This window comes from Carcharhinus amblyrhynchos, chromosome 22, assembly GCF_965287045.1.
Source record: "Carcharhinus amblyrhynchos chromosome 22, sCarAmb.v2.hapA, whole genome shotgun sequence".
NCBI lineage: Eukaryota > Metazoa > Chordata > Chondrichthyes > Carcharhiniformes > Carcharhinidae > Carcharhinus > Carcharhinus amblyrhynchos.
The window spans coordinates 10512578-10525748 of record NC_137345.1 but is presented as its reverse complement, the minus strand read 5'-3'; the positions used below and the strand labels follow the sequence as shown (position 1 = coordinate 10525748).

The 13171-nt window shown below is 44.0% G+C and overlaps 1 protein-coding gene across 1 annotated transcript in view; it reads right to left on the bottom strand.

Moving 5' to 3' along the window:
• LOC145357150 (titin-like) overlaps positions 1-13171 on the bottom strand; it is a 182327-nt gene that overhangs the window by 17921 nt on the left and 151235 nt on the right. Inside the window, exon 17 of the mRNA XM_080210307.1 lies at positions 2158-2241. Coding sequence (XP_080066433.1) covers positions 2158-2241 — 84 coding nt within the window. The remainder of the gene's footprint in view (positions 1-2157; positions 2242-13171) is intronic.

The window sequence follows — 13171 nt, the reverse complement described above, 5'->3', positions numbered from 1 at the left end:
ATTTGTTTTTGTCAATCTCTTTCTCTTTACGTACCTATAGAAACTTTCACACTCAGTTATTATGTTTGCTGCAAGCTTACTTTCATACTCATACTTAAGGGGAGGCAATGGCCTCGTGGTATTATCGCTCGGCAATTAATCCAGTAACTCTGCCAATGATCTGGAGACCTGGGTTCGAATCCCACCACAGCAAATGTTGGAACTTAAATTCAATAAATAAAATATCTGGAATGAAGAATCTTCTGATGACCATGAAACCATTGCCGATTGTTGGAAACACTCATCTGATTCACTAATGCCCTTAAGGGAAGGGAATCTGCCTTCCTTACCCGCTCTGGCCTATATGTGACTCCAGATCCACAGCAATGTGGTTGACATTTCAGAAAGAGTTTACAATAAATGACAGGATGGGGATTCCAAAATAATTAAAAAACTTGAGTGAAAATATGAGGATATGAGATAAAAGATCCGGGAAAAATTAAAGATGAGTTAACAGAGAGGCTGAGTGTAGCTGGGATTGGGAGTGTAACGGTGTTTGTTTGAAATTATATTTCACCATTAACGGCATCGAGGTCATTAACCAAAACCTCACTGAAGCGTAATCTTGTCATGTTAAAATGGGCAGCACAAGTAAGTAAAATCCAGTGATTGAAAGTTAAACAATGAGAAGAAAAAGGTTACTTATGAGAAAAGTAATATAAATCAACCATCTGTCAGTGAGGAACAGTGACATTGACAGAGCTTCATAAAATAACATCTCATCAACTCTGAAGTTTATTTCCTCGTCACAAGTCGGCTTACATTAGCACTGCAATGAAGCTACTGTGAAAATCCCCTTGGCTTGACACCCTGGCGCCTGTTTGGGTACACTGAGGGAGAATTTAGTACGGCCAATGCATCTAACCAGCACATCTTTTGGAGTGTGGGAGAAAACCAGAGCACCCTGAGGAAACCCGCGCCGACACGGGGAGAACATGCGGACTCTGCACAGTCACCCAAGCCTGGAATGAAACCTGGGTCCCTGATGCTGTGAAACAGCAGTGCAAACCACTGTGCCATCATGCTGCCCCTATTTTAAACATGTACAAACCTGAGACGTGGGGTTCTCAATGCTGCAGCCTTCAATATATATTGGACATCAGGTTACATTTAAAAAAATACTAAAATGTGCATAAAAAGCAAAAACAAAATAAAAAAGGCCTTTCATTTTAAAAATGTGACTCATCTAAATTTTGAAAAACTAAATTGTCCTCAAATTCCCATTCACAATGAATGTTGCTGTTTTGCTTAGTTGCTAAATATTTCCATGGTGCGATAATATAATCACAAGGAGTTACTGTACAAAATCTCACAAATGTTAGCAATTTATATTTGCTGAGTATTTTCATCCTTTAAATACAAACGACTTCCCAAATCTATAAAAAGATGAAGCAGACTCAGCAAATGTGTATTTCTGTTCCCAATAGCTTGTTCTTCAGAGAACTGGTCACCAGCCTGAATTTGGAGATGCTGGCGTTGGACTGGGGTAAACTCAGTAAGAAGTCTGATCACACCAGGTTTAAGTCCAACCGATTTATTTGATAGTAAACTCACAAGGTTTCGGGGTTTGCCCCTTCGTCAGGAGAATGGAGAGTTCTGGCCTCAGACAGAGCATATAACAGCACAGTGTTGTCAGACTTCTTACTGTGTTCACCAGCCTGAATGCAGAGACTGTAGCATAAGGGACACCACTCCACATCAAGACATGGCTGATTGAGTATCTCTCCCTCTCGCCTTCACTGTATTGGAAGAATTTTGCAGGTTGACCATTAACCTGTTCCATCCCATCTTCCATTCCCATAAAGAGCAGGAGCCGGAAGACCAGAATCCTCAGGCTGTTCATGTCCCACTGCGGCTGCCAGAGAGGACGGGGAATCAGAAGCTCAGACAAATCTCCGTTCGCTGCAGTGGGATGGGAAAATCCCGGCTGCGAGCGAGGTGGGAGAATCTGCTCCAGAGACTCTACCCACTGCAAGGAGAAACCTCCTTTTGTGCTTTTACAGGTCTCCAAATGTTTAAACATCTCTCTCTCTCTCTCTCTCATATATTTGTATAACCGGCAGACTCGAGTTAAACTAACACTGATTATCTGACTGTCCAGCTCTGGCTGTTACTCACCGGGCAGAGAGGAAATGAGGAGAATCAAAATCCACATGGTTCTGTTGGAGATCAGATCAGTGCTTGTCGTCAGTCCCCCAGCTCCTGTGTCTCACAACGCTGAAATGAGTGTCAAAAATAAATTGTATCAGAAAATTAAATGAAGAAGAAGACAGCAGGAAATGGGGTCATGAAACCACAGTCAGTCATTTTGCAAAATCTGGCTCCTCAGAACCTGAAGTTCTGTCAGTTTCATTTAGCAGAAGAAGTAATTATTGTTGAAAGAATGTAAAATTCTGGAAACAAGGTGTTAAAAAGTCAGAGCGTATGGATGTGCAGGTTAGGTTGATTGGCCATGCAAAAAATTGCCCTGAGTGTCCCGAGATTTGTAGGATCGAGGGATCAGTTGGTAAATAGGTAGAGATCTCGGGGTAGGGCCTGGGTGGGATTGTGGTTGGTGCAGACTTGATGGACCAAATGGCCTCTTTCTGTACTGTAGGGTTTCTATGATTCTATGATTCCACTCTGCTGAAGGCAGCTCCCCCAGCTCCTGGCTGAAGGCAACCCTGTGACATGTGAGGAGATTGGGTCACTGGAGACATCACCTGGAGTCTGAACCAGCGAGAATATCGCAGTGAACCGTACTGGGAAATGTCCCTGATACTCTGGATAAACTCCACTGGAACATTTGGATACATTTGGGGATCCATTGCCCTTGGCTCTGTCAACAAGCACCTGAACTCTCTGCAGTTGGTTCAACAGAGACCAAGTGTCAGCAATAGAGTTTGGAATTCAAATCCTGTTTTTTGTACGGAGCTGTGCTTCAATCACATTCTGTTTAATATCGATTCCACAAAGACACTGGGATTGGAGACTCTCGTTGCAACTTTCTTCATATTCAGGAGATTGAACAGTTATTTCAATGAGATTCCCTCCATATCCGTAATTCCCGATGTTCTGTGTCTGACGTGTTGTAGTAAATGTAGAAAGTTGACATGGAGAAAGATTGTAAAAGTTTAAAGTTTATTTATTAGTGTCACAAGTCGGCTTACATTAACACTGCAATGAAGTTACTGTGAAAATCCCTTTGTCTCCATACTCTGGCACCTGTTGGGGTACACTGAGGGAGAATTTAGCATGGCCTAACCAGCACGTCTTTCGGACTATGGGAGAAAACCAGAGCACCCGGAGGAAACCCACGCAGACACGGGAAGTAAGTGTAAACTCCACACAGACAGACTCCGAATCCGGGAACTGAACCCGAGTCTCTGGTCCTATGAGGCAGCAGTGCTAACCACTACGCCACTGTGCCACCCAAATATAAATGGATTAATCTGAGTGACAGTTTAATCAGCTTCTCCTTGTTCACCAACACAATCCTGTATTCGATAAATGAGGCAAATTGTGTCTGCTTTTTAACAGTGGGCCCCCTGAAACATTCTCAGGAGCCCCCTGGTTGGAAACTCCTGAGCTGGAATAGAAAATGTATAAAATGATGCAAGAGTTTGACAAGAAGATTCATCATTGCCCCTTCCCACAGAGCGCTGAATGTGTGAAGTAGATTCACAGGTGCACCTGCTAATTCACAGTTCATTTACAACTCAATGAATATCTGAGCAAATGGTTCAACATCCTGTAAAGTGACAGGTTCTGTGGTCAAAACCATATCTGTGCAGGCTGGCACTGAGCAACTTTTTAATTGTCTCTTCCCCTGAGACCAACAATTGCAAGACAAACTCCTGCTGTACGATTCCTGCCTGGGAGGACTTCAGTCCCATTTGCTCAGGAACGGTTCAGTTACCCACCCAGGACATATCGAATAGCCTGAGGCAGGGCTTTACCTTCCCAGGAACTGTGCTCCGTGGGCCGGGGCTGAAGACTGTTGATGGGCAGCTGAGTGTCACAGCCGGCACTGCCCACAATATCCTGTTTATTAACAGTATTGATGGTGGCCTGAGCTCTCAGTGAACTCCATCCTTTATGTACCTCCAGAATAAACCCCCCAAGTAGTGGAAAGGATTTAGATCAGCAAATATGCAGGAACATTTCTGAATGCAAAAACAATCGGGCAAGAACAGTTCGGGCTTCAATCACCCCGATTATCAACTGGAATATGAACAATGTGAGCAACACAGGGGCACAACATTCTTGAACTGAATTCAGGAGAAGTTTTTTAGCCAGCAGTAACAAGCCCAATGAGAGGAGGAGGGTATAGATTTTGTCTCAGGAAATTAATTTGAGTGAGCGGATGAAGTAGCAGTGGGGGCCATTCTGGTGATAGTGAGTTTAATACACTTAGGTTTGGAACCATTACGTAAAAGGACAAAAATAAAGCAGGACTAAAAAACCCTAAAATTTAGAAAGACAAAATTACTAAGTTCAAAGATCAATGTATCAAAAATGACTGGCTACAGCAATGAAAAGTAAAAACAGGGTCAAATCAGTGGAAGGCGAGAGTGTACGGGCAGTGTTGGAGAATTAGAGATCGGTGAATGCTTTCCTTTATTTGGTGTAATGCTGGAATTGGACAAAACACTGGTTAGGCCACAGCTGGAGTTTTGTGTACAGTTCTGGACACCACGTTACAGGAAGGACTGAATAGTTCTGAAGTGAGCAGAGAGGAGGTTTACAAAAATGTAGGCAGGGAAAATTCCAGCTACGAGACAAGTTTAGATGGTCGAATGTTGTTTTCCTTAGAAGAGAACAGGCTGAGGGATGATCTAATTGTGATGTATCAAACTATGAGAGGCCGAGATAAGGTGGATAGGAAAAGGCCTGTTACTTTTTATTCATTGATGGGCCATGGGCGTCGCTGCCTGGCCAGCATTGATTGCCCATTCCTAGTTGCCCTTGGAGGGCAGTTGAGAGTCAACAACATTGCTGTGATTGTGGAGTCACATTTAGGCTAGACCAGGTAAGCATGGAAAATTTCCCTTCCTGAAGGATATTAGTGAACCGGATGGGTTTTTCCGACAATCGATAATTGTCCCATGGTCATCAATAGACTCTTAATTCAAGATTATTTTTATTGAATCCAAACTCCACCATCTGCCATCGTGGGATTCGAACCTGGATCCACAGAACATGAGCTGAGTTTCTGGATTAAAATTCCAGCATTAGGCCATCACCTCCCCCAGCCGAGACATCAGTTCCCTGGGGCATAGATTTGAGGGAATTTGTAGAAGGATTAGACAAAAAAAACCTCTTCACACAGAGATTGGTGGGTGTCTGAATGCACTGCCCAAAAAATGTGACTAATTAAATGTACTAATTAACAGGGTAATTATTATTTCCCCAATGAGGATTGTGATTGGCTTGTGAGTGTTATTGCTGAAAACATCACAGTCTGGAACTTACCGATGCATCATGGGGTGTGAACGATGGGCCATTTGATTGGCAGCCCATTCCCAGAACTGGGACTTCCATCCTGAAGGGGGCCTCAATCCCAAAGGGCATTGAATGGGTGAGTGGTAAAGCAGCCAGTTTGGGGCAGTCTCACCCCTTACTTTAATGCCAGGCTGTGAGAGACAACACTCTGATCATAAAATCCATGCTCAGCCAACATTTTATCCTTGCCTGGCTCAGTGTGGAATGGTGCGCAGTTGATGAACATACCGATGAGTCCTGAGGAAACTGCCACCCAATTCCGGAAAGGACCATCAATGTTCCGAGCTGCAGGAATACAGCCTCATTTCCCGGCACAGATTAACCGATGAAGGTTTCAGCAATTTTGGTAATCGATGGAGATCAATCCATCCATTTTCATTCAGCTTTGGCCTTTGCTTTTGACTATGATTCATAAGACTTCATCCAGCTCAGTAGCGCTTCCCTCTGGGGTAAGTGACTCATGGTGCGGTTCCAATGAAGCCTGTACACCTGTTCACTGTTTCTCCATCTGGATCACGTGGAGTCCAAAAATGGATCAGTGACCATGATGTTTGCCTCTAACAAGCCCTGTAACAATGCAGATCACCTTCCCCCAATTGCAACCACAACCCTTCATTTAGTACCTAACAGCTATTGTGTATTCACACATCTCTGTCACACATCAACCTTGAGACCAGCAACACATTTTTCTCGTGGTTAAACCACCATGAGGTGTAATGAGCTTCAAAATATATTTTTCAGAGTTCAGCTGCTGGTCATCAAACATCAACTTATTTGAGGAGGAAATAAATTGTGGTTAAACTGAGTTTCTGTTCACTTACGATGGAACATTCACTGGCAGCATTCTATATCAAACAAAACCTTTTCAACCATTGAAACCAATAAGAAAATCAGGTCTCGAACAGCAATCTGTTCCATATGGAGAAAGGAACTGACCTCTCTGTTACAATACAGTGAGGGGTGGGGTGGTGCTGGTGGGGGAGGGTGGTGGGGATATGGGGGAAGTTGGTGCTGTAAAGAGAGAGGGATGCTGGGAATTCAACCCCAGATACATCAACCCCCACACAGAGAGACATCAAGGCAGGAGCTCCTGTATCAGCCCCACTCACACTGTACTACCAGTAATAGTCTGAGTCTCGGGTTTAGTCATGATGTGGAGATGCCGGAGTTGGACTGGGGTAAACACAGTCAGAAATCTCACAACACCAGGTTAAAGTCCAACAGGTTTATTTGGTCGCAAACACCACGAGCTTTCGGGGCTTTGCCCCTTCGTCAGGTCAATTCCCCACTCACCTGACAAAGGAGCAATGCCCTGAAAGCGAGTGGCGTTTGTCACCAAATAATCTTCTCGGGTTTAGTGACAGACTGAGGGAGGGAGACATCTTGTAACCTGCACACTGTGAGTCTGAGGGAGAGAGGCCAAATTCACTCCTGAACCTGTCAGACTCCATTCCACACTCAATATCCCAGTCCTGGTATTGGCCCCTCCCTGAATCCGAGTCCAATTGACAACAGGTGCCCTGTTTCCAAGTGAAGACAGGTGAAAATTACTGGCACCGACTGGGACATCTTTTTGTGTAGCCGACTGTACCTGGTATTCCCAGGCAGTCTCCCATCCAAGAACTAACCAGGCCTGAGTCTTTTTAGCTTCTGTGATCAGAAAAGATCAGATCTTTTGAGACGAGTCTGGCTGTAGGTCGCTCAGCGACAGGGAGTCTCTAATTGGATTTCTGATGTGTTCAGTAGAATCACCAGTTATTTGGCAAGCTCCAATAAAATCAAGCAGCAACTCCTTAAAAAACAGTTCCTACCAGTTGAGGGCAGATTTATCCTGAATTTATTTTATTTCCTTCTGGGTGGAGTGGAATTCAATGACAAAACTTGCATTTATATAGAGCCTTTATCCCAGTAAAACTGGCAGAGGGATTTGGATGGGTTGAATTTAATGCAGGGTGGGAGATGCCCAGGCATTGGAATAGCCGAGTGAGGAGGTACCGACAGTGTGGATGAGGACGCGATTGGACAGGGAGATAGATGGAGTCAAAGGTGTTTCTTGTGGGGGACAAAGACAATGGTTTCACTGTTCACAATGTTGGGTTGTAATTTTGGATCATCCAGGACTGGCTGTTGTCGAGCAGCTGGAGCAGCTGTCCCACAGCACAGAGACAGTGTGGGGAGGGGGAACAAGAGAGGTGGAGCTCAGACAGGGGATTAGGCTTCAGGCTTGAACCTGAACTTGTAAACATTCGGAAACAGGAAAACTTTCACAGTGTAGATTGCGTTTGCTAAAATAAAGATAAAATCATAACAGAATGAAATTAAGAGAAATTCAGCTTTCTGAAGTAAAGGGAAATACATTCTTGATTTGATTTGATTTATTGTTGTCACAGGTATTGGTATACAGTGAAAAGTTTATTTTCTTGAGTGCAATACAGACAAAGTATACCATTCATCGAGAAGGAAAGGGGAAAGTGCAGAATGTAATGTTGCAGTCATAATTTAAAAGAGTTAGAACAAAGTTTTAAAGCATAGAACGAGAGTAAAAGATAGAATTAGAAAGTATGCTGGGCACAGCTTGCAAGAAGTCACCTCACTCCGGTGCCATCTTGAGAAAACAACTGTTTATTTAACCCAGTGTGTCTCCCATCCTATTGTTATCCAGGAACATTCAATGTGGAACTTATCATTGGAGTGAATTGTTTCCAGTAACTGCAAAAATCATGGTGTCTATTTCTTCCAGAATGTGCTCATCTTTAAATTGAGAGAGATTAAGTTAAGAATATGAAACGAGAATTCTAGGCATTAGGTCAGCAAACAGATCAGTTATTGTCCAGATGTAGATATGCAACTTGAAGGTCACAGCCACTAAAGTTTTGGTTTGAATCATGAAATGACAAAAAACATTTTATTTTGTAGATTTGGCAAAAGAAATGTTGAAAGCTGGATGAGGAATGAGTATTTGACCAGGATGCAAAATTCCGTTGATGTAGATGGAATCCTGGAATCTTCATTTTCCAACAGTGAGAATCGGATTCATTGAGTGACTGGAAAAGAAAATCGTCGGATTCATTGAGACTGGGAGAACGATGCATCAATTGACATTTCAGTCTTGAACAGAATTCTGGAAGTGGCAACAGATTGAGGCAAAGCTTGGGGCAGTTTCGAGATCACATTGATCATCCATTGTAAAAGAACTGTCATTTGTATCCCTCATGAAGACATGTAACATTACTTTCTCATGGGTGACTGATGTTTCCCTCTGGCTGTGATGAATTCTCTGGCAATATTAGTGAAGGCTTCTGCTCCAGAACTTGCCGCACCTCTAGGCAAGCTCTTCCAGTACAGCGACAACACTGGCATCTACCTGGCAATGTGGAAAATTGCTCAAATAGGTCTCTACAAAAAGGAGGACAGATCCAACCTGGCCAGTTACTGCCCAACAGTCTAATCTCAATAATCAGTAAACTGATGGAAGGGGTCATCAACAGTGCCACCAAGAGGCATTTACTCAGCAATAACCTGCTCATGGAGACTCAGTTTGGGTTCAGCCAGGGACACTCAGCTCCAGGCCCTATTATAGCCTTGGTTAGAACATGGATAAAAGAGCTGAATGCCAGAGGAGGTGAGAGTGACTGCCCTGGACATCAAGGCAGCAATTGACTGAGTGTGGTATTAAGGAGCCTGAACAAAATCGGAGTGAATGGGACTCAGGGGAAAGCCCTCCACTGGTTGGAGTGATACCTGGCAGAAAGGAAGGTGGTTGTTATGGTTGGAGTTCAGCCATCTCAGCTCCAGGACATCACGACACGAGTTACAAAGGATTCTCAGCCCAACAATCTTCAGCAATGCCCTTCCTTCCAACATGAGGTCAGAAATGGAGATGTTTACTGTTGACTGCACAATGTTTAATATGATTTGTGACTCTTCACATACTGAAGCCTCAATGTCCAATTGCAGCAAGATCGAGACAACATCCAGGATTGGCCTGACATGTGGCAAATAACATTCGCGTTTAGAAAGAACTAGAGGGCACAGCCTCAAAATAATGGGGTGGGGCCGCAGTTTAGATCGGAGTTGAGGAGGAACTTCTTCACTGAAAGGGTGGTGAATCTCTGGAATTCTCTGCCCATTGAAGTGGTGGAGGCTGCCTTGCTGAATATCTTTTAAGTCACCGGTAGATAGGTTTCTGATAGACAGGGGAATTAAGTGTTATGGGGAGCAGGCGGGTAAGTGGAACTGATCCACTTCAGATCAGCCATGACCTTGTTGGATGGCGGGGCAGGCTCGAAGGGCTAGATGGCCTATTCCTGTTCCTATTTCTTATGTTCTTATGTTCTTATTACAACTTGGCTGGGGGAAATACTAGGGAAGTTGCCAAGCAATGCCGGGAGCAGTGTTGGGAGTGGGGGGACAGTGGGGTGGAGGTATTACATGGTGTTTGAGGTGGGAGGGTGGTGAATGTGGGGATTGCAGTACCATCTTAACATTTATAAATCTGGCCAGACTTTAAAAATAGTGTTTCAATCTTTAGGAAACTAAGTTGCTGTCAGGGTGGGCTCGGTCACAGCCTGTCCTGCCAACGTGACACCGTGGCATTCGTTCCGAGTAATACGGCAGAACAAAGAACAATATAGGAACAGGCCACCAAGTCTGTGCTGGTACAGATACCTCTCTAATCTAATATGTTCTTGCCTCTACATGGTCCATATCCCTCTATTCACTGCCATTTCATGGATCTATCCAGATGCCTTTTGAATGTTGTTATAGAGTCTGCTTCCACCACCTCCTCTGGCTGTGCATTCACCGCCCTCTGTGTGAAAAACCTCCCCCTCACATCTCTTTTAAAAAAGCCACCAGTGGTGCCGATGGCTTTGTTTCCCCCTGTGGACATTGATTTCAATGCAACCTTCTCTTTACAATATCTGTGATCAATGTTGTTTTAAATAATTGATGGAGAACTTGCAGAATGATTGTTGTAAAGTCCATAATCCTCACCTGAGATTTTCTCGTGCACCATGTGACCGAAATAACACAAATCACCAGGAGGGTAAAGAGCCCCCAGCGAATCACATTCCAGATAATGAAACTGAGCAAACTGGAAGAAATACAGAATGATTTGAAGGGAATGAGGCAGCTTCATGTTTGAAACATTAATCTCCTCTTTACACTCTGACCTATTGTAGCAGCACCGCACAGACAAGGCACGTTAGCTGGAGCAATCAACTAGAGTTTCACTGATCAACTTCATGATGATTAGATACAGCTCAAATGGAGCTGGTTTCATTAAATTTCCTCAGTATATCTGTAATGCTGAGTAAAATCTTCGAAGTAAGAATGTTATGAATTGACTGGTCACTGGGACAGCAACATTGTCTGGTGCAATATAACAATGGTGAGATATCTGTTCAGTGAGTAAGAAACTTCCAATAACATCATCCCACACTGTTCCAAAATAGAATCATATTCCACTCAATATTAACTCTGCTCCTCTCTCCACAGATGCTGCCAGACCTGCTGAGATTGGGTTGATGGTGAAGTGATTTACATGAATAATGAAAACTGCCCCATCGAATGTGTGGCAAACAGAAAAAGCTCACTGGAAAGATGGAGACTGAGAGGAGATCTGATAGAGGTCTACACAATTATGAGCGGCACAGACAGGGTGGATAGTGAGAGGCTTTTTTGCAAGGCGGAAGTGTCAATTACAAGGGGGGACAGGTTCACGGTGAGGGGGAGAAAGTTAAAGGGAGATATTTGGGGGGAGTTTTTCGCTCAGAGAGTGGTGCGTGCCTGGAATGCGCTGCCAGAGGAGATGGTGGAAGCAGGCACATTAGCAACATTTAAGAGACATCTGGATGGGTACATGAATAGGGAGGGATTAGAGGGATATGGATTGAGTAAGGGCAGAAGATTTTTTTAAATTTATTTGAGGCTTCATGATTGGCAGAGGTTTGGAAGGCCGAAGCGTCTGTTCCTGTGTTGTACTCTTCTTGGTTGTTTCGAAGCAATTTTTTGGGGGGCAGTGGGTGGGTGATGGAATTTGAAACATTTAATTTTTAGGACAATGAAATTTTCTGGAATGATGGAATTTTATAGCCCAGAGGGAAGAGATTCTGCCATCACTTTAATGCTGATTCACTGGAGGATCTTCCCAGTTAACCTCATTTTGCTCTTTTTTTGACCAGAACAACCACTAGGAAACGTGTTTCTCTCAGTCTGTGGAAAACAAATCAGCAACATTCGCACAGACTAAAGTGGAAGTGTGTAATTTTAAAGAATGGAGATCTGTAGCTTGTAGTATTCCACAGGGATCAGCGCTGGGACCTCTGCAGTTGGTATATAAATGATCTGGAGGAAAATGTGGGTGGTCTTATTCATAAATTTATGGACGACTCAAAGATTGGTGGAGTTGCTGACAGTGCTGGGGATTGTCAGAGGATACAACAAAATATAGATAGATTGGAGACTTGTGTACAGAAATGGCAGATGGATTTTAATCCGGACAAATGCGAGGTGATGCATTTTGGAGAATCAGGTTTAGGCATGAATTATACTGTAAATGGTAGAGCCCCTTAGGGACATTAACATACAGAGAGACCTGGACATGCAGGTTCACAGTTCACTGCAAGTGGCAACACAGGTGGTCAAGGAGATTAAGAAGACATATGGCATACTTTCCCTTCATCGGCTGGAGCACTGATTACAAGAGTTGGGAAATCATGTTGCATCTATATACAACCTTGGTTAGGTCGCATTTGGAGTATTGTGTGCAGTACTGGTCACCCCACTACCAGAAGGACATGGAAGCTTTGGAGAGAGCGCAAAGAAGGTTCATAAGGATGTTGCCAGAAGGTCGCGAGGGTGTTGACTGTGAGGAGAGGTTGAATTAACTAGGATTATTTTCACTGGAAAGATGGAGACTGAGAGGAGACATGATAGAGGTCTTCACAATTATGAATGGCATATACAAAGTGGATAGTCAGAGGCTTTTTTGCAAGGCGGAAGTGTCAATTACAAGGGGGGACAGGTTCACGGTGAGGGGGAGAAAGTTTAAGGGAGATATTTTGGGGGGAGTTTTTCGCTCAGAGAGTGATGAGTGCCTGGAATGCTCTGCCAGAGGAGATGGTGGAAACAGGCACATTAGCAACATTTAAGAGACATAAGAACATAAGAACATAAGAAATAGGAGCAGGAGTAGGCCATCTAGCCCCTCGAGCCTGCCCCGCCATTCAATAAGATCATGGCTGATCTGTCGTGGCTCAGTTCCACATTCCCGCCCTCTCCCCATAACCCTTAATCCCCTCGCTTATCAAAAACTTATCAACCCGCGTCTTAAAAATATTGAGCGAGGCAGCCTCCACCACTTCAACAGGCAGAGAATTCCAGAGATCCACCACCCTTTGAGTGAAGAAGTTCTTCCTCAACTCCGTTCTAAACCGCCCCCCCCCCACCCTTTATCTTGAGGCTGTGCCCTCGAGTCTTACTGCCCTTTCTGAGCGGGAAGAGCCTCTCCACCTCTATCCTATCCATCCCATTCATCATCTTATATGTCTCAATGAGATCTCCCCTCTTTCTTCTAAATTCTAACGAGTACAAGCCTAGTTTATTCAGCCTCTCCTCATAGTTCAACCCCCTCAACTCCGGAATC